Source organism: Myotis daubentonii, chromosome 15, assembly GCF_963259705.1.
Source record: "Myotis daubentonii chromosome 15, mMyoDau2.1, whole genome shotgun sequence".
Classification (NCBI taxonomy): domain Eukaryota; kingdom Metazoa; phylum Chordata; class Mammalia; order Chiroptera; family Vespertilionidae; genus Myotis; species Myotis daubentonii.
The window spans coordinates 45995548-46015278 of record NC_081854.1 but is presented as its reverse complement, the minus strand read 5'-3'; the positions used below and the strand labels follow the sequence as shown (position 1 = coordinate 46015278).

At 51.8% G+C, this 19731-nt stretch overlaps 1 protein-coding gene across 7 annotated transcripts in view; it reads left to right on the top strand.

Moving 5' to 3' along the window:
- Positions 1-19512, top strand: part of DUS2 (dihydrouridine synthase 2) — a 32584-nt gene extending 13072 nt beyond the window's left edge. For all 7 annotated transcript variants that reach the window (XM_059667691.1, XM_059667686.1, XM_059667692.1 and 4 more), the window contains 10 exons: positions 2968-3015; positions 7138-7203; positions 7387-7457; positions 10034-10120; positions 11868-12036; positions 14312-14433; positions 15705-15854; positions 17460-17547; positions 18625-18698; positions 18933-19512. In XM_059667691.1, the coding sequence (XP_059523674.1) occupies positions 2968-3015; positions 7138-7203; positions 7387-7457; positions 10034-10120; positions 11868-12036; positions 14312-14433; positions 15705-15854; positions 17460-17547; positions 18625-18698; positions 18933-19170 (1113 nt within the window). In that variant the 3' untranslated portion in view covers positions 19171-19512. The remainder of the gene's footprint in view (positions 1-2967; positions 3016-7137; positions 7204-7386; positions 7458-10033; positions 10121-11867; positions 12037-14311; positions 14434-15704; positions 15855-17459; positions 17548-18624; positions 18699-18932) is intronic.
- The last annotated feature ends 219 nt before the right edge of the window (positions 19513-19731 follow it).

Below are 19731 nucleotides of genomic sequence, written 5' to 3'. Positions count from 1 at the left end.
GAGGCTAGAGGTGGGGACATAGATATAGGAGATGAATGACAGGGGTCCATGGGAGAGACCAGGCATACAGAGAAGCGATGCCCAACTGGAGCAGAATTTGATAGGACTTGGCTGGCAAATGTTGGACTGAGTGTGCGGAAGTGGAGTGTGTGGTGGGGGTAGAGGGAGGAAAGACTGACAGCCAGGAGGATGGTTGGTCTTCCATGCCACCAAGACTGCTAGAGGAAAAGCATGTTTGGAGCAGATAACAAGGACAGCTTGGGGTTGGGTATGTGAGAAACATCAGAGGGACTCCTGCAGGACTGCCTCTGGGAACCTTACTGCAGGGTGTGTGGTCAGGGTCTATAGTGTCAACATAGAGCCGTCCCCCTGGGTCCACTGCCAGAGTCGGCCACTCTGTTTTCCCTTAGGCCAGGAGGCTGGAGACTGCCCGAGGGAGAGGCCCTTGGGACCCTTGTAGACCACTGCTTCACGCAATTATGAAGATTTGAAATTGTCTATGGGGAATTGAAAACTTTGGACTCTGTTCTGCTGTCTTCGAATTATTTCTTTGTTTTTGTCAGTTGTGTAAGGAGCAGAGTTGAAATTATTGGGATAATCTCCTTGAGATTGTGGAGTGAAAAAAAGCAAAGGGCAGAATTGTATAAGATGTGCCACGATTTATATATGGAGGATGGGGAATGAATATCTTCTTATATAATAAAGGGCTAATATGCAAATCAACTGAATAGCAGAACAACCGGTCGCAGTGACGTGCACTGACCACCAGGGGGCAGACACTCAACCCAGGAGCTGTCGCCTGGTGGTCAGTGCACCGCTCAGCCAGAAGCCCTGAGCTGGGCTCATGGCTGGTGAGCACAGTGGTGGTGGCAGGAGCCTCTCCTGCTTCTGTGACAGCGCTAAGGATGCCCTGCAGGGAGCAGGCCTAAGCTGTCAGTTGGATATCCCCCGAGGGCTCCCGGACTATGAGAGGGCGCAGGCCGGGCTGAGGGACCCCCCTTCTCCCAGTGCATGAATTTTGTGCACTGGGCCTCTAGTTTATATATATTTACTTTTCATAGAATATATTTGGAAAGATTCATTTCTCCTAGGGAAGGAAACTAACTTTTTTTTTTTTAAAATATATTTTATTGATTTTTTACAGAGAGGAGGGGAGAGGAACAGAGAGTTAGAAACATCGATGAGAGAGAAACATCAATCAGCTGCCTCCTGCACACTCCCCACAGGGGATGTGCCCGCAACCAAGGTACATGCCCTTGACCGGAATCGAACCTGGGACCCTTCAGTCCGCAGGCCGACACTCTCTTCATTGAGCCAAACTGGTTAGGGTGGAAACTAACTTTTTATTTGGTTTTGTACAGGGATTAAATTCCCATTGGCTGGGCTGGTGTGTTTCAGTGGTTGAGTGTTGACCCACGAACCAGGAGGTTATGGTTTGATTCCTGGTCAGGGCACATGCCCGGTTTGCAGGATCTCTCTCATCATTGATATCTCTATCTCCCTCTCCCTTCCTGTCTGTGAAATCAATAAAAACATATTTTTTTTAAAAACCCATTGCAGGGTGCTAGTCAAAATAATTAACACAGCATTGGCACTGACCAGTCAGAACAGATAATTAGCAATATGCTATACCAGTACATACCACCTGAATATTTGCTCTCTTCTGATGGTTCCAAAATTGAAGCCATATCAAAAGTATAAATTAAGAAGTTTTCTATTCCTCAGGGAGGGAGAGTTCTTACATTTGACCCTTTTGAATCTTGAAAATGTTTAATGGGCTACCTATTCAAAAAAGCAAATAAGTTAAATAGAAAGGAAGGAAGGAAGGAAATGCCAATTGAGAAAGCCATTGTTGTGGAAGGGGCAGTGAGACTGCATTTTAGGGCCTGTGATTCCACAAGGAAGGGCTGAATTGTGTGTGAGCTGAAGAACAGATGGGGCCCGGCTGTGGCCAGGGCTTCCTCAAAGCCTTTACGTTTTGTGGCTGTGGCCAAGGTAGGCCAGGGCTAGTCCCCTTCTGGCCTTCTCATTTTTCTCTGACATGCAAGCTCAGGCTGGCCGAGTCTGTGGTGGGCCAGTGTTCTCTCTGATTCCAATCTGTCGTCCTTTAAAACATGTAATCACTGACTATGAGCATTTGTTAGTGTGCCTTCTGTATACTGGCAGCACATATTTATTGAATTTGTTTTTCTCCCCTTCACCTCACTTTTAATGGATTCAGATTTTAATGCCCTCCCCCCAGCCTCCATTATTAAAGTAAATCATGCCATTTTCCAGAACTTGGATGACAGAAAAGTCCAAAAAAAAAAAAAAAAAAAGGAGCAGGAAAATCAGCAGTAATCCCACCATCAGGAGACACCCGCTGTTGTTAATGTGAGGATTTGCATGGCTCCACGGCTTGTTGGTGTCCGTTAGCTGGGGCTTTGTTAGAGTCTGACATAGGTCTGGGTGCTTGGCCATTGTTGCTGACAGAGGAGAAGGGCCTGGACAACGTGTGCCGGTTGCATGTCTCTGAATGGCTTTGCTGGCAGTGGTGGTACCAAAGCAAGTGATGGTAGGATGGGAAGAAGGGGGGCATTCACTCTCATTTCAAAGGAAGAATGATTCTTTTTTTTAAGGGCGTGACAGATGGTGGGGTTTCGTTTATTAAGACGCTGAGACCCTGGGTAGGCAGTAGACAGTCCTGAAACATTACTTTTGTGGCACCCATTTCAGGTACGTCCGTGGCTTTTGCTAAGGGGTCAGAGTGATGTGTATTCGAATTCATCAGACTCTGGTCCCTGGTCTTGTGGGCATGGATGCTGCTGCTTTCCTACTTGCTTAGGAAAAGGACTGGCCGCCAGTGGAGCTTGGTCCCTTGGAGGCAAAGGCTGGGGTGCTGCCCCGTTGCCACACCATGTTGCCATGTCAGGGGGAGGGGCCGCTCTCCTCCGACTGTAAGAAGCCCCTCTGTGTGCTTTTCCTTAGGGAGGAATGGGAGCTGCTCTGTTATCGGATCCTGACAAGATCGAGAAGGTAAGTCCTGCATGAGTGAAAGCAGAGGTCCTTGAACATGGAACAGTTCCCCCTCCCTTCCCCCAGATTTAGTGAATCAATCACTCCACCCAGGGTCTGGAAAATGTGTAAAAGGCTTCCCAGTGATGCTGACATGCAGCCAAGTTCAGGAACCCCTGAGCCCGCCTACATCAGCCCTGGAGTTCCTTAAAAGCCCGGGGCTAGGGACATGTCAGCTGAGAGCCGGGGGTTGGTGGGGGGCTAAGGACTCACTTAGAGCCTTCTCTGTATTGCTTTTCTCCCTTCTGAGAAGATCATGAGAGCACAGGCCAGGCTACCTGTGGCTTGTGGACAGGCTCAGTGGCTGTGGGGATAGGTGGGTCCCCGGAATATTGATAGAGGCTACCACCAGCCTTTGAAAACAGGCCAGGCCGGGCTCATACGAGACAAGTTGAAATTAGTCTTCTCCGATCCCCTTCCCTCATTGAGTCTGGTGGCCAGGTTTATGAGGCTCTGGGGACAGCTTGGCATTTGCCACCCAGTAAGGTCAGCTGCCAGGGCAGGTGGAGGTGACATTTTCTGCCACACTGTATATACCTTTTTCTTTCCTCTCTCAGTCTACCAGTGCTCTTCTTGTTGTTCCTCTTAGCTCCTTTAACTTCTTCTTATTCTCCATCCCCACTTCCCTGTCTGGGCTTTAAGCCTCCTAGTGTTTCCCATAGGCTATCGTGACTTGGGATAAAGCATCACCAATAAAAACTTCAGCAGCCCACCCCTGTGTATTCTTCCAGCCCCACTGTCTCCAGGAATAGGAAGGCCAGCGTGTTTATGAACTACCTTTTCATTTTTCCCATGTGCAGACAGATACATATAATATACCTATAATGTGCCTATAGTGTATCCTTACTGTTTGTAGACTAATTTCCAAAGTGTATTCCAGCATTTATTTCATTTGTTCTCCAAATCCCTTGAAGTAGACAGGGAAGGCACTTGTTATCTCCATTTGACCAAGAATAAGAAAACTAAAGCATAGAGAGAAAACCAATTTGCTCAAGATCACCTATATATATTTAGACCGTTCGCCTGGTAGCTATGATGCGCAATGACCACCAGGGGGCAGATGCTCCGACCAGTAGAGGAGGGAGCCCGCTTCTTTGTGGAATCAGCCATGGGTTAGGTTGCTGCTGGGGAACTGTTGGCCCTGAATCTGCTTCACCCGCACCCCGGACCCAGAGAGGAGGGAGCCCGATTCTGGGCTGAGTCACCCAAGAACTGCCCTCTCACAAACTGGGACCCCTCAGGGGATGTCAGAGAGCTGGTTTCAGCCTGATCTCCACAGGCCAGGCCAAGGGACCCCACCGGTGCAAGAATCTGTGCACTGGGCCTCTAGTGTAGCAAATAAGAAGGCAGGGCTGAGTCTAGAGCCATGGTCTTGTGACCTGTACCCCAGCATCAGTGCCCCCTCTCAATGGCATCTTAGGTTAAACGTGTAGGGTGTAGCTTATAAGTGTATAGCCACAAGTCAGTGGACACCTAGACTTAGGAACCTCCAGTCAGACACGTATCTGCAGGATGGAGTGGACGTGGACAACTGTGGATGTCAAACTCGTCACCGTGCTTAGGGGAGGGGCCCCAGTAGGCGGAGTTTGCTTCACAACATGTGCACACAGGCATTTTCATTATCCTCCCCCTCCTGGCTTCTCCCCACTTGCTGTTGGCTCTGTCCTCTGCACTGCCCCTCTTTGGGTACAGGCCACATGTGAGGCAGCAGAGTGACACCCCACCTCTGAAGCTCAGTTCAATCCGCTCCTTCTGTGTTTGACAGGTAGTCGGATGGGTCAGGGCGGACTGGTGGATGGGTTTGCCTCATGGAGGGGAGGTTCCAGGCTTCCACAGTAAAGCCAGATGACCTGGGAATAGTGTGCGGGAGTAGATTCAGGCTCAGACTGTGCAGGCAAACTGGGCGACATGGGTGCGAGCTTTGTGGGTCCTCCCAGGCTGGATGTTTTGGCCCATGAGTCCACCTGTGGGAACATCTCAGGGCCACCGGCAGAAGTTTTTTCAAAATAAGGATACTTGTTTGAAGTGATGAAAAATTTAGAAATAGATAGGATGCTAACGGCTGAGAATTCTATCTACCCCTGGGCTGGATAGGGGTAGTGAGGGGATATCAGTCTTTCGACAAAGCTTCCCAGGTAACTCTGGTGTATCCTCCCTGGATTAAGGATCTGTTTTTAGACCTTAACTCCATAATATCCTCTCTGTCACCCCTGCTCAGGATTCCCTGGCCCCCTCTCCCCTACTGCCCAGGGCGTCCCCTCTGTGCACACTGCACTTGGGCCATAGCTAACAACTGGGCCAGGACTTGAACTTAGTATTCACTGATTCCCAAGTCTAAGCTCTCCCGTTCTTCCCAACAACCAAGGGAGCTTTTCCTGAGTCACCCTGTGGCTCTGGTAAGACGAGCCCGCCTGTGAGTAGATGTGCTGCAATCTGCTCATGTATGGGTCTGTTGCAGGTTCTTCTCCCCACAGACGTTCACATCACAGAGACGGGCACCCCTGGGATCTGGGAGAGCTTGGTCGAGGAGAGTTTCATGCTGGAGCCTGGCCAGAAGACAGACTAGCTGCCCTTTCCTCTCAGTGTGAACCTTGCAAGTGGCTAAAGCTTTTGGTTACCGATTTCTTTCCTGGTCCTGAACATGGACATGAAATAAATACTAAAGAAGGTGCTTAGAGCCACTTGGATAAAATACACCAAAAGGAAGCTCTGCAAAACAGGACCTCGGACCCAGTCTGTCTCCTTGGGTAGCACATGAGGCCTGTTCTTTCCCGTCATTCCCTGGCAGTTTTACCTGGGCCAGCAGGCCTTGTCTTACCCATTGTCAGTCCTGCCTGTCAGCCCAGCCTCTTAATCTGATGTCTTCTGAGGGTCCTGCCTCATCTTGTCCCTGAGAAAGAGGCCTCTCCTGGTTCCTGCAGCTTGGCTCTCTGCTGCCCTCATCTGTTTAGAACCAAGACTGGCAGCAGCTGCCTGCTTGTCCCCTCTGCTCTGCCTGAAGGCAACCCAGTTCTTGAAGAGGACTCTTGGGACCGCCTTCCCCCCAGCTTGCCTGACCTGAAATTTCTGGTGTGGGACTAGGATAGCAATGCCACAGACAAGCAGTGTCACCTCCATCTCTCTTGATTTCTGACTCGCATGGCGTCTGGTCTTGCTACGTCCCTGACACTTTCCTGTATGATTTTCTTGGTCTTTCTTTGAAGTTCTTTACAATTACTGTGCAGAAGAAACACCGTTTAATATGTTGACTATTGCCCTAGCCGGTTTAGCTCAGTGGATAGAGCGTCAGCCTGTGGACGGAAGCGTCCCGGGTTCAATTCTGGCCAAGGGCATAAGCCCGGGTTGTGGGCTCGAGGCAGCCGATCAATGATTCTCTCTCATTGATGTTTCTCTCTCTCTCTCCCCTTCTCCCTTCCTCTCTGAAATCAATAAGAAAAATATATATGCACATATATATTTAAAATATATATATATATATGTTGACTATGTTGTCTTTTCCTTTGTCAGTTTCATTCCTGTATACCTGATTCCCCTAAAGAGCAGGGTACGTGAGAACAGGGCCCAAGACCTGTAAAGCCTTCCTGCTCCCTCACTCTGCAGAACAGCACTAAGGGAGCATTGCCTTCAAGCAGGAAAGAAGCTGTGAGCCACGTGTTCTTAACCAGGGCTAGGCCTCAGAATCATATTGAGGAGGGAGTGTGTTGGGCAGAGCTTTAAAAACTCATATTCCCAGCCCTACCCCTATAAACTCATTCAGGAAATATGAGGTGGGATCTTAAGCTCTCAGATGTTTGCCCTCGCAAAGGATCACTGTAATCTACACAGGCATGCATGCAGGTCCATCATTCATTCAGTCATTTACCAAATATATATACACCACTATTGCCAGGCCCGGGGCTAGCATAGAAAGAAGGTGGACTCCTTCCTTCATGGAGCTTGCATGTATGTGCGCAACAGACATTCATGTGGACACAGACGTGTCCATGCCACTGGGATACACAGGTCTGTAGCAGAAGTAATTAGTGTAAGCCGTTGTGGTTATTTGTTCCAGAGGGGGCAGATGCGCTTGTGTTTTCTCTGCAGATCCTCAGCACTCTTGTTAAAGGGACAAGCAGACCTGTGACCTGCAAGATTCGCATCCTACCATCGGTAAGGATGGTGTGTTACATCGGAATGTCCATTTTTTTGGGGGGGATGTCTATTTGGGGTGTCAGTAATTTTTGAGGAGCTGAATTAAGTTTGGAGGAGGGCCTAGAGCTGAGCCCACTTTAGGAGCTGGCAGCTGCTCCCTCTGTGGCTTCAGTAACCTCCCTGTGCGGTCCTCTTCCTCAGCTGGAAGATACCCTGAACCTTGTGAAGCGGATAGAGAGGACTGGCATTGCCGCCATCGCAGTTCACGGGAGGTGAGTGGTTGCCTTTCTAGTGACTGACTTGTAGGAAGGTCCTCAGCTATGTGACAGCTAAGTTTTCTTCTACATATGCAGCCTACCTCTGCCTCGCTCTTTGACATCCTGGTGGTGGTCAAACTCTCTATGGGCTTACATTTTCCTTTGCTTCATTCATTGATCATCTACTGGTGGTAGGCACTTCACTGAGCTTTAGAGACAGAGAGAGGAGGAGGAAGAAGTGCCCTTACCCTCAGGATGTGTAAATGGTAGAGATGGAATGATTTGCTCAAAATTGCATCATGCAGCCAGGAAGTGGTGGAATTAGAACTCTGACTCTGAATCTCATCTTCTTTCCACTACGTTGAGCAATTGCTGTTCTTTCAAAGGCACTGCCTCTTTTGTCTGCCCCTGTTGGACTGCCAGCTGACACAGTGACTGCTTGAAACAGTCCTTGTGTCTGTAGCTGATGCACACTCTGCTGAGAGCTGAGGTGGTGCTGAAGGCTACCCTGGGCTTCCCAGTCAAACTTGTTTCCTATGTCCAGGCTGTGCTTTCCTACAGAATCCCAGGTCAGTAGACTTTGGCCACAGTAACCTCTCTTCCCTGAGTGATGTTCCTTTTGGGTTCAGGGGTTTTGAGGGAATAGCCCATTTTTTTGCTGGTTGTGCCTCTTGTAGCATTTTCAGAAAATGGGACCCAGAACTCCAGCATATAAAATAGAAAAGCAGAGCTATATTGATGGAAGCCAGTAGGGGGAGGTGAAAGGCCATACCCCTCATATACCCTGAGGCAATAGGCTCTGGCTCAGACTGCCTAGTTTAATTTTCTTTCTTTTTTTAAAAAAAATATGTTTTTATTGATTTCAGAGAGAGGAAGGAGGAGGAGGGAGAGAGGGATAGAAACATCAGCGATGACAGAGAATCATTGATTGGCTGTCTCCTGCACGCCTTCTACTGGGGATTGAACCCCCAACCGAGACATGTACCCTGATCGAGAATCTAACCTTGAGCTCCTGGTTCATGGGTGACGCTCAACCACTGAGCTACCCCGGCCGGGCCAGACTGCGTGCTTTGCTGCTTGTTGGCTGTGTAGCCTTAGACAAATCATTTAACCTCTCAGAGTACCATACTCCTCATTTGAAAATTAAGATATTTCTGCTTGCTTGTTTAAATCCCAGCCCTGCTATTTACTAGCAGCATGACCTTGGGCAAGTTACTTAAACTCTCTGTGCTTTAGTTTTCTTACTTCTAAAATGGATATAATAATAGTACCTATCTCATAGAGTTGCTGGAAGGATTAAATGAGCGAATATATGCAAATGCTTATTGTTCTTTGTATTTTTTCTTGGCAAGAACAGTGTTTAAACTAAGCATTTATGGTTGAATAAATAAATGAAAAAAAAAAAGATATTTCTGCTTTATAAGGCTCCTTTCTACCAGTAGTTGGAAACACTAGGAAGAGAGATTTCAGCACCCTTAAGAAGGGACTCTGGCCATCAAAGCTGTTAAGGATGGCTAGCATTGGCTGTTGGGAGTGGGAAGGTGAAGGCAGAAGCTGGGTTGAACTGGGCTTTCTGAGGCCCTGTGGCCCCTGACCTTTTTGGTGAGGAGTGTAGCAGAGGGGACACACCCAGACAAGACCTGGGTAAGAGCTATCTGGTCACCCATCTTTTTTTTTTTTTTTTTTTCCCCAATATATTTTATTGATTTTTTACAGAGAGGAAGGGAGAGGGAGAGGGATACAGAGTTAGAAACATTGATTAGAGAGAAACATCGATTCAGCTGCCTCTTGCACGCCCCCTACTGGGGATGTGCCCGCAACCCAGGTACATGCCCTCGACCGGAATCGAACCTGGGACCCTTCAGTCCGCAGGCTGACGCTCTATCCACTGAGCCACACCGGTTAGGGCTCAGCCATCTTTCTTGTTGCTGAGCACAGCTCAGGTCAGGGCCCACCTCAGCATCTGTAAGTCTCATCTCATCCACAAGAACTTTTGGCACTTGACCTTGGAAGGAGGGGCCTCAGTTGTGGTGCTGCCTCCCCTGTGGCTCGTGACAGCCATGGTCTGCCCTGGCGGCTGGGTCTGCCCTGTGCCAGGTGCCTCTCCCCAGGATCAGCTGTGCAACTTGGCTTCAGCACAGGCAGCTGTGTGGGAGTGGCCAGTCTGAGCAGCAGCAGCTGTTCCTAGGCCTTGGGGGAGGGCAGGACCAGTTCACTGGGGGTAGCATCCTTATGGCACTGTCCCTCATCTCTGGCCAAGGTGAGAGGAAGCCAGGGAAAGGCAGAGTGACCTTGGTAGTCAGGCCACCCACATCAGCCTTCTGCATCAGCCCCCTGCAGCTATGCCTCACCTGTAGGCCTCCAAGAGCTGGACTTGCCTTCTCAGCAGAGACTTGTGCTGCTCCTGCCCCTCACAGCAGAGGTCATGGAGAGCCATCCACTGCAGCCTGGACCCCTATCCGTGATGGCCACATGACCTTCCTGAGGTTTAGTAGGGAGGACAGTAGGGTTTGACTAATGTAACCCTGTGTGAACTGTGACATGACCTTTGGCACTCAGCCCTCAGCCCGTCATTTTTGTTTATCTCCAAGGAAGCGGGAGGAGCGACCTCAACACCCTGTCAGCTGTGAAACCATCAAAGCCATTGCTGAAACCCTCTCCATTCCTGTCATAGCCAAGTAAGCCTCCCTTCCGCATCGTTGACATCTTCATGCCCCGCCTCACTCCGAGGGGATTTGATCTGGCATATAAAAATGGAAGGAGACAAAAACTCACCTTAAAAACTCACCTTAAGGGAGAAGAAAAAGGGGTGGTATGAAAAATGAAGTTGGTAACGAGTCAGACAAGTGCCTGCCATGTCTCTTGGCTTCTGGTGAGTGGCTGATGTAGGTGTGCAGTAGGCAGGGGCTTGGCATTCTGATGGATGGGTTGAGGGCAGGAGTATTCAAGGGACAGGGCGAGCAAGGAGGTGGCCACCGAAGCAGGCCCAGGGGAAGGTCATGTCACACCAGAGCTAGGAGTGCAGGATGTAGGGTGAGGCGGCCCAAGTCAGAGCACATAGAGCTGTCCAGGGGTGGGCAAAAGAGGGTTTCAGTTGTGAGTCCATGAAACAAAGAGTTTATTCTTGTATTATTTATTAATTATTGTATTATTTTCCATACAAATAACTGTAAACCTACTCTTGCCCACCCTGAATGGCTCAAGGTTCGTAAGGCCAATCACAGTCCAAAGTCCAAGCAAGCAATCTGGGCAGCTCCAGGACCTGGAACCTAGGCTGGCAGGTGAGAGGTACCAGCGGCCCGCCCAAAGACTTAGTAGTCAGACACTGTCCATTTGCTCCTGTGTAGGCCAGAGGGGAGTCCAGAGCAGCCCTGCACCTTAGGATGGCCCGGAGCCTGATGGCAGGATGGGAACAGGGAAGTTCCAAAGCCCTGAAGCCCTGACAAAAGGCATGCCTGCCTGCTGGATGGAGGGAGAGAGCTGAGGGTGGGGTTGGTAGCCAGGCCCAGCCTTTCCCAGGCCAAGGAGTTTTAGGGGTGGTCTGGAAAGGGTAGGGCTACTCAAGACACTGGACCCTCTTACTGCCTCTCCCCCCGCCCCTCCTCCCCTCGCCCCCCAAACACACGATGCTGTTTCTGGACTGAGGCTGCTGCCTGGCTCCTAATGGAACAGATGAAGACAGCAGTTTACAAGGGGGCCCTTGGGGCTGCACGGCGGCAGGAAGGGAAATTGCAACCCAACTGGGCCTCCTTCCTTCCTCTCACAATCATCACTGCATTGCGTTCCCCCCCCCCCTCTCTGGCAGCAGTTCTCAACCTGTGGGTCACGACCCCTTTGGCGGTCGAACAACCCTTTCACAGGGGTCGCCTAAGACCATCCTGCATATCAGATATTTACATGATGATTCATAACAGTAGCAACATGACAGTTATGAAGTAGCAACGAAAATAATGTTATGGTTGGGTCACAACATGAGGAACTGTATTTAAAGGGCCAGAAGGTTGAGAACCACTGCTCTAGGGTTTTGATCCAGCCCTTAGTGGGCATATAGGTGCCCCAGCCTGGGGGGTGGGGGTTCCTGTAATCTCAGTGTCCACTTGTCTGAGATTGGGCTGGCTTTAGCCACTGTTTAGGATGAAGTGGAAGGAAGGTAAAATCTCAGGGATACCTGTTAAGTGCCAGGCACGGTTTGGGCTGCTTTCCTGTATTCTCTCAGTTAGTGCTTCTGACCCCACAGTGTGTGTGTGTGTGTGTGTGTGTGTGTGTGTGAATCTCCAGGCTCCACAGGTGCTCACAGCTGAGCACACAGCTAATGGGAGACAGACCTGGGAGTTGCCTTTTTCTGAAAATGCTGGGACAAAGATGGTGACCCCCTCGCCTCCCCGCCTCCCCCCCCCCCCCCCCCAATTCCCCGTTGCCTTTCAGTGGAGGATCTCACGACCACATCCAAGATTATTTGGACATCGAGGACTTTCGACAAGCTACAGCAGCCTCTTCAGTGATGGTGGCCCGAGCTGCCATGTGGAACCCATCCATCTTCCTCAAGGAGGGTCTGCGGCCCCTGGAGGAGGTCATGCAGAAGTACATCCGATACGTATGTCTCTGCACTTTTTTGAGGCAAACATTTCTCCCTGTCTGCCCCATTCCTGCAGAAAGCGCACTGCGTCAGCCCCCAGCTGCCAGCAGCCCCTGTTGTCCCTCTCCTTTTCTTTTCAGTTCTGGTCATGCAGCTGTGGTCCCCCAGGCTGCAGTATGAAGAAGGAGTGCCGGGGAGGTGTCCCCCTAATTACCTCCTTCTAAAGCTTCCACGGTGTGGGGTCACAGCAGGGACCTCTGGATCTAGGATGCTTTTGGGGCCCCAAACATCACCTTTTCCTCGTTTTCACCCCCACACATACACGTGCCTGCACAGTGACAGTGGGGTCCGTGTCACTGTAGAGAACCGTGCCAGTGGCTTGGCACAGAGTAGCCACAGCCAGGAGGAGCCATTGTAGCTGCTGTTGTTGAGGACTGATTATCTCCATAGAGATGTCTCACCTTGTCGTCAGTCAGTCACTCAAAACTCTTCTCTTGCGAATTCTCAGAATGCTTTAACCCCTAACTTAGCGAATAACCCATTGCTAACCCTCTCCTCAGGGAACAGTCTTTTCTTCTCACTGGGAGCTTGATGGCAGGGCCAAGGGCATTTCCCTGTAAAGGAATTTTCTTGACAAGTCCACCTACCCTGTCCCTTTGGCACAACTGGAACTCTGTGGGACTCCATGGTCAGCTGTGCGTGTCTGCAGGTGGAGGCAGTGAATGGCCTCACATTCTTCCGTGAGCTGGGCCTGCGCTGTCCCCCAGAGCAGACTTCCCCCTTCCTCTTCCGTCCTGGGGCTCACACCCTCCTGGAAGGTCAGGAGCTTCTCAGATCCTAAGACTGCCTCTGTCCGCTTCAAGCCCTGGGCAGCTGTGGCTGTCATGGCTTGGGGGTCTCCCCAGGGCTGGGGATGATAGGTGTCCCTGAGGCCCGTGTCCAGAGCTGGGCAGCCTCTGTCCTAGAGCCTCCCTTGCTCGATGCTGCAGCTGTCCTTCCCTTGGTTCTGGGTGTCCTGTTAGGCCAGTTGGTGACCAAATTGGGCCTCCTTCCTTCCTCTCAGGATCACCCTGCATTGCTCCCTCTCCAGTGGCCTGGGTCAGCCAGAGGCACAGGGGGCTTGCTTCAGCCCAGGTCAGCTGTCTAGCTCTTCTGGCAAGTCTGTAATAGAGAAGACATGTTCAGTGTGCTGAGCTTGCTCACTGGGTGAAAGGTGCTTCTATCATTCCTGCTCAGCCTGACCTGTGGCAGATCGTCAAGAGTGTTTTTGTGCTGCCGGGCCAGAGTGGCTCAGTTGGTTGGAGCATCGTCCTGTGCACTGAAACACTGCCGGTTCGATCCCCGATCAGGACACATATGGAAGGCAGCTGATTGATGTTTCTCTCTCACATCAATGTTGTTCTTTTTTTGTCTCTTTCTCTCCCTTCCTTTCTCTAAGCATGCTCTTGGGTGAGGTTGAAAAACAAAACAAAGAATGTTTGTTTTCCCGGAGAAAGGGAGCGGCTTTCAAGCATAGGCAGGGCTGTTCCTGGTCCAGTCAGTTTTCTGTCCCAAGTAGGCTGACTCAAGGCCGGCTGGGGCTTACCCACATATCCCTGCTTTGTCCTGAGCGAGTCATGGCACAGAAGACATAGGCCTCGTGCTATTAGAAAAGCGTAGGGGGCAAGGAGTTGAGGGGGTTCTGGAGGACTGGGGCGCCCTTCACGCACGCTCTCTGGCTTGCCCCAGCCAGGCAGGCTTCTACTGGTATCCTGGGCAGTCAGTTAGTTGTCTTATCTCCCAGACCCTGCACTTACCAGTTTGTGAAGTAGTGCTAACAGCTGCACCTCATGCTTGTACAGCTCGGTGAAGTGACAAGTAACACACGTGCACATGCTGAGTAGATGGTGCTGTACTTCACTCATGCAGAGGAAATTGGAGACAGGCCATTTAAGATACGGGCAGGGAAGGCACCTACCATGGTTATAAGGAATAGAAGAATCCCACCCTGTCCTGGGCTCTTCCTGCCACACCAGAATTTGTCTTGTTCTCCCACCCTGTCCTAGATGATGCCCGGCAGCAGGTCCTCTGTGGTTAGCTATGGTGGCTGAAGCAAGAGGGGCTCCCTGCACATCTGTCCAGTAGGGAGGGCTCCTGATTGGGGGCTTTGGCCGTGACCCTTGAGCTTTGTACCATTAACTGCAAGGTTAGATGGCCAGGATGGAGGTGGCTCGTATGAGGTCCCACTACCTTGGCTGCAAGCACAGTTCCGCCTCGGGGGCAGCAGGTGGGCTCATGTTGGTTCTCCTTCCAGGCCGTGCAGTACGACAATCACTACACCAACACCAAGCACTGCTTGTGCCAGATGCTGCGAGAACAGCTGGAGTCACCCCAGGGAAAGTTGCTCCATGCCGCCCAGTCTTCCCGGGAAATTTGGTGAGAGGGGCAACGGGCTGTCCATCTGGCCTTGCAGGCATTGCCCAGGCTTGAGCCTGAGCGCTAAGCTGACTCTCCCAGGGAGCCAGGGACACCGCTTTTGGAGGCAGATGTGCAGGAGCGGGGCTGTGCTACAGCTTTGCCGCACAGAAGGGGATACTGTGAAAGCTTTGGAACTTTACGTCCCTGGGCTGGTCTCAGCAGCAATGTTTCGGATACCAGGGCACTAGTAGGATGGAGGAATGCGGGGGCTGGGCTTGGGAATTCCTGGGAGGAAGGGGCTTTCCTGGTGACTTGTCTATAATCACATGCAATGCCACCAAGTCCCAGTTATCAGGAGAGTTGGGGGTGCAGAACGGAGCCCTGGCCTGAGCTTGCGCCCACACTCATCACTCTGCCGTTTGAGAGACCACCCCTTGCTCCTCTGCTCAGGCGGTGACATGTGGGGCCCTCACAGCCTGACCTAGTGTCTGCTCCCACAGCTCCCTATTTCCTCTTCCCACCTCCACACCTTCGCTCGCACTGGCTCTTCTACCTGAATGCTTTCTCCCCCTCATGTTGGCTGTCTGTATCCGGCCTCCTCCAGAGAAGCCTTTCTGAACCACTCTCACCCCCAGACGGCCATCTTTGTGAGTGTCCACCTGTCCTTACGATGCTTCCTGGAAGAAAAAGCCTTGCCCAAACCCTCCTCATCCTGGGCTGGTGGTGTTGGTTCTGTCCCTGTGCCACCTTACTTAACCAGCTTGACCCAGGCGTCTTGTGAGCTCAAGACTAAACTTTTCAAGAGCATAACTGTTGCTCTGGGTGGTACCTCAGTTTAGGTGAGGCCTAACTGCTTGTGGCCGGGGCAGGAAGTGGGGAACCACTCAGTGGCCATGCTCCGTTTCTTCCCCCTGTGGGCACACATGAAGATGAGGCTCTGCATGCCTCTGGCGCTTGATCTGTGTAGGTCAGCTTAGTCACTGCTGGCTGGGAGACCTGCCTGGGCTCAGATGATGGAGGTGGCCTTAACAAACTTTCCCACCCAGCCCTGCCTACAAAGTGGTACAAAGCTCCAGTGGCCACCCTCAGGGGTCCACATTCACTGTCCATCCACCAGTGCAGACTGACCCCAGAGGTGGGTAGCAGGTGTCTTCTGATGGCCAGGTCCTGAAGGTGTTTTGGTGGATATGGAGTAGCATTTCTCAGTGGTGGGGCCCTGGTTCCTGCACTAGTTCCCTGGATGCTGCCTTTACTAAGGGGTTTGCCCCGCTTGACTTGTCTTTATATAGTGAGGCCTTTGGCCTTGGTGCCTTCTATGAGGAGACCACACGAGAACTGGACTCCCGGCGGGCCGAGTTCCTGGCCAGGACCCCAGAGGAGGCAGAGGAGCCGGCTGAAGATACCTCCGGTGTCATTAAGATGGCTGTCAAGTTTGACCGGTAGGTCTCCAGCTGGCCTAAGCTTAGGCCAGGGCCAGTGCCTTTGGGCTTCCCCGGGCTGGCAAGCTGGCTGTTGTACATGGTTAGCGACAAGTTTGGGGACCACCGCTCTCTTTGGTTTGGATACTTGTTCTCAATTTTTAGCCACCCAACGAAGGCGTTTTGGAGAAGATAGTCCCTGAAAGCCCAGGCAGTGCTGTCAAGGTTGTGCATGTTGTCCCAAGGGCCACTGGACTCCACCTTTTCCCTGACCCACTCCCCACCACTCGGGGGAGAGGACTTCTCTCCTTCTGTTCCTGAAAGTCTGTGCTTTTCCCTAGCCCTGAGGAACTAGCTGCCTACAAGGAGCTCTCCACTAGCAGAGGGACCCTTGTCTTTATCTGGCAAGTCCTTCCCATGCCCACTGCCCCTCACCAGCCCTAGGGCATCCTCTCTAGGCAGATAGAGCTTCAGGCCAATTACTGCCTCAGACTGTGACTCAGCTTTGATTGGGTCCCTCATCCTTGTCCTTTGCAATCTGGTATCTAAGCCTTTCTCAGGTTTCCAGGCCCAGGCCAGAAGCTAGTTTTGTCTGGCAACAGCTTGGGAGGAGGGGTGTAGGGACAGCTGTTGGGCGGTCATATCCATGGAGAGCTCCTGGTAGGAAGTTGGACCGTGGTGCAGACTGACTCTAAAACCAGAGTCCACTGTGGATAAGCAGCAGTGGGTCATTTTGACACTCAGCAGACATAATTAGGGTGTACTAAGCTAGATTCCTGAGACCTTTGTATGGCCACCTGCGTTCCCCACTCCCACCCACTCTCCCCAGATCTTGTCTTGAGAGGCAAACCGGACCTTCCTGCCGAAACCGGTTTGGCTCAGTGGATAGAGCGTCGGCCTGCGGACTGAAAGGTCCCAGGTTCGATTCCGGTCAAGGGCATGTACCTGGGTTGCGGGCACATCACCAGTAGGAGATGTGCAGGAGGCAGCTGATCGATGTTTCTCTCTCATTGATGTTTCTAACTCTCTATCTCTCTCCCTTCCTCTCTGTAAAATATCAATAAAAAACAAACAAACAAACAAACAAACAAAAAACCGGACCTTCCTTCTTGGCCGTCGAAGGCTATTTTCCAGGCTGGAGCTCAGAGGGCTGGGAGTTCACTTCCCACCTCAATTCCCTAAGCATTCCTGAAGCCCATCTTCCCTTTAGGCAGAATGCAAGCTCCAAGTTGCTGGTGGAACAGAAATGGGAGGTCAGAGGAATAGGTACAGGAGTCTTATTTTTTTAAAAATAAATTTGTATTGATTTCAGAGAGGAAGGGAGAGGGGGAGAGAGAAACATCAATGATGAGAGAATCACTGATCGGCTGCCTCCTGCACAACCCCCACTGGGGATCGAGCCCGCAACCTGGGCATGTGCCCTGACTGGGAATCCAGCCGTGACCTCCTGGTTGATAGGTTAATGCTCAACCACCAGGCCACAAAGGTAGGTGATCCAAGAATCTTAAAGGCAGCAGCTCGATGTCTCCGTTCCTGTAGCTCCTACCGGGAACTGAATAGTGCCCCTGCCGAGAAATGAGTTGGTGATAGTGGGTGGGCCCTGACTACGTCCCCTCCTTTCCTCAGGAGAGCATATTCACCCCAGATCACCCCCAAGACGTGCCTGCTGGAATGGTGCCGGAGGGAAAAGTTGGCGCAACCCGTATATGAAACTGTGAGTTCCTGGCTGCGGCCTGCCCTGCATCTAGCCCTACAGCAATCCCACAGCTGGGGCCCTCACCCCCGGTACACCTACAGCTTGTACCCTGGACTCCAGGCTGCTTGGCTGGAGCCTGGCTGTGCCCTCTAGGCACAGAGTGGTTACTGGTGGTTGGGCCAGTCGCTGATAGTGCCTTCCCTTTTGACAGTGGGCCTGTTGCCTAATTCTCGCTTTTCTCATAAAACTGAACTAGAGACCTAAGTAAAGGGCTGCCTGGGCTAGTCCAGTGGTGGTGCTGAGGGAGGGGAGATGTTTCTGGAAATGGCCAGTTGGCTTAGGAAGGATGCTCAAACCTGAAAGTTAGACATGTTTTTGAACCAGGCCTCAGCTAATGGGGCACAGAATTGGGCCCCAGACATGGGGCCCTTTGGTGAAAATTTTGAGACAGTATTGGTTCACTTCCTTTGGTCCCTATAACCATCTTGTTTAGGTGGCTCTGTCTCTCCTGGACTGGCCTTCTGACCTCCAGGCTTGTCCCTTCTGGACCGTGTGTCCTCTGCCAGAGTAACATTTCTAAAGCAAATCTGAGCTCTGGCTCCCTTGCTCAAGTCCTCAGCAGCTCAGAGCATGAGAACTCCCCCCTCTCCCCCCCCTCCCCCCAGCCACTCAGCTCTCCTGCCACATCACCTGGTCTCTGCCAGGTGGATCTTCTTTGCCCCAGTCCTTGTCTCCTCTTACCCCTTTGCCATCTGGTGAACTACTTATTTTGGAGACCTGACCCATCCAGATGTCAGTAGGAGGAGACTCCATAGTCACGCACAGCTAAGGGCCCCGATGGCCCTTTGCTTAGGTTCACGAGAGAACTCCTGACACGCTGTGGTGTCATTGTCTGTGTGTCCCTCTTTCTTCCCTGGAAGGTGCACCACACACTTCTGCTGGGGAGGAGCATGTGGCACAGGTAGCTCTCATGTGACTGAGGTGGGAAGGACTTCCTTTTCTCTGTCTTCGACGTGACCTTGCGGGGGGGCCTCCAGGGCTGTTCCTGTTGCCCTCATGCAGCCATCCTTGTTTTCTTTGCTCTCTTTGCACCAGGTTCAACGCCCCCTGGATCGCCTCTTCTGCTCTGTTGTCACTGTGGCTGAGCAAAAGTATCAGTCCACCTTGTGGTGAGTTTCCCCATCAGTGGGCATGAGGCTTGGGGTGGAGGGCCTGCTTGTAGCATTGGCCTGGAAGTTTGGGGGGACGGTGTACCTGGATAGTGGCATCCCTGTGTTATGACCCCTTCCTCAGTTCAGTCAGAATCTGTGACAAGGGTATTGAGAGTAAGGCCTCCCAGCCTCTAGTCCTGCCACCAGTGTGCCTGCCTACCTGCCTTAATGCCCCATGCCTCATCTGCCCAGGGACAAGTCCAAGAAACTGGCGGAGCAGGCTGCAGCCATCGTCTGTCTGCGGAGCCAGGGCCTCCCCGAGGGTCGACTGAGTGAAGAGAGCCTCTCTTTGCACAAGCGTAAGAGGGAGGCACCTGACCAAGACCCTGGGGGCCCCAGAGCTCAGGAGCCAGCAGTGCCTGGAGAGCTGTGCAAGAAGCCCTTGGTAACCTTGGGAAGTGGGAAAGAGAGCCCCCTGGAAGGCTGGTGATCACTGTCTCAGCCCTGGTCAGTGAGCCTGGCCCTAAGATGACTGTGGGTGCAGAGCATGAACCAGATGCTATTGGACAATTTGCTGCCCCTGCCTGACAGATGTTAAGGGGTTAGCCTGGGCCATCAGTCTGGAATATGGGCTAAGGTGCGCCCAGTGTACCCATCTCTCCTGGTAGATCTGAGTAGCAGGGCCGAGTTCCCAGTGATCTCAGTATTTTCTTTAAAAACGGGCTTTTTCAGGTGGCACCTCCCTAACCTGACATTGGTACAGTGCAATAAAGACACCTTCTCCCCTTCCCCATGGCTGGCTGCTTCAGCCTTGGGCATCTTCACACACAGACTAATGGATGAGCTGGCATAATTATTCTACTTCCACCCTCTGAAGAGCTGGAGCGTCCTAAAAAGTATGAGTCTGGGTGGAGGTGGGGGGCAGGGTAACCACCTTTCGTGCTCAGGAAGGCAAGGCCCAAGAAGCCCATTCATTCTACCGGTGGTAAACCTGAGGCCATGGCCATCAGTTGGCTTTCCTGAAGAAAGAAGATAGGGAAGCTGGGAAGGT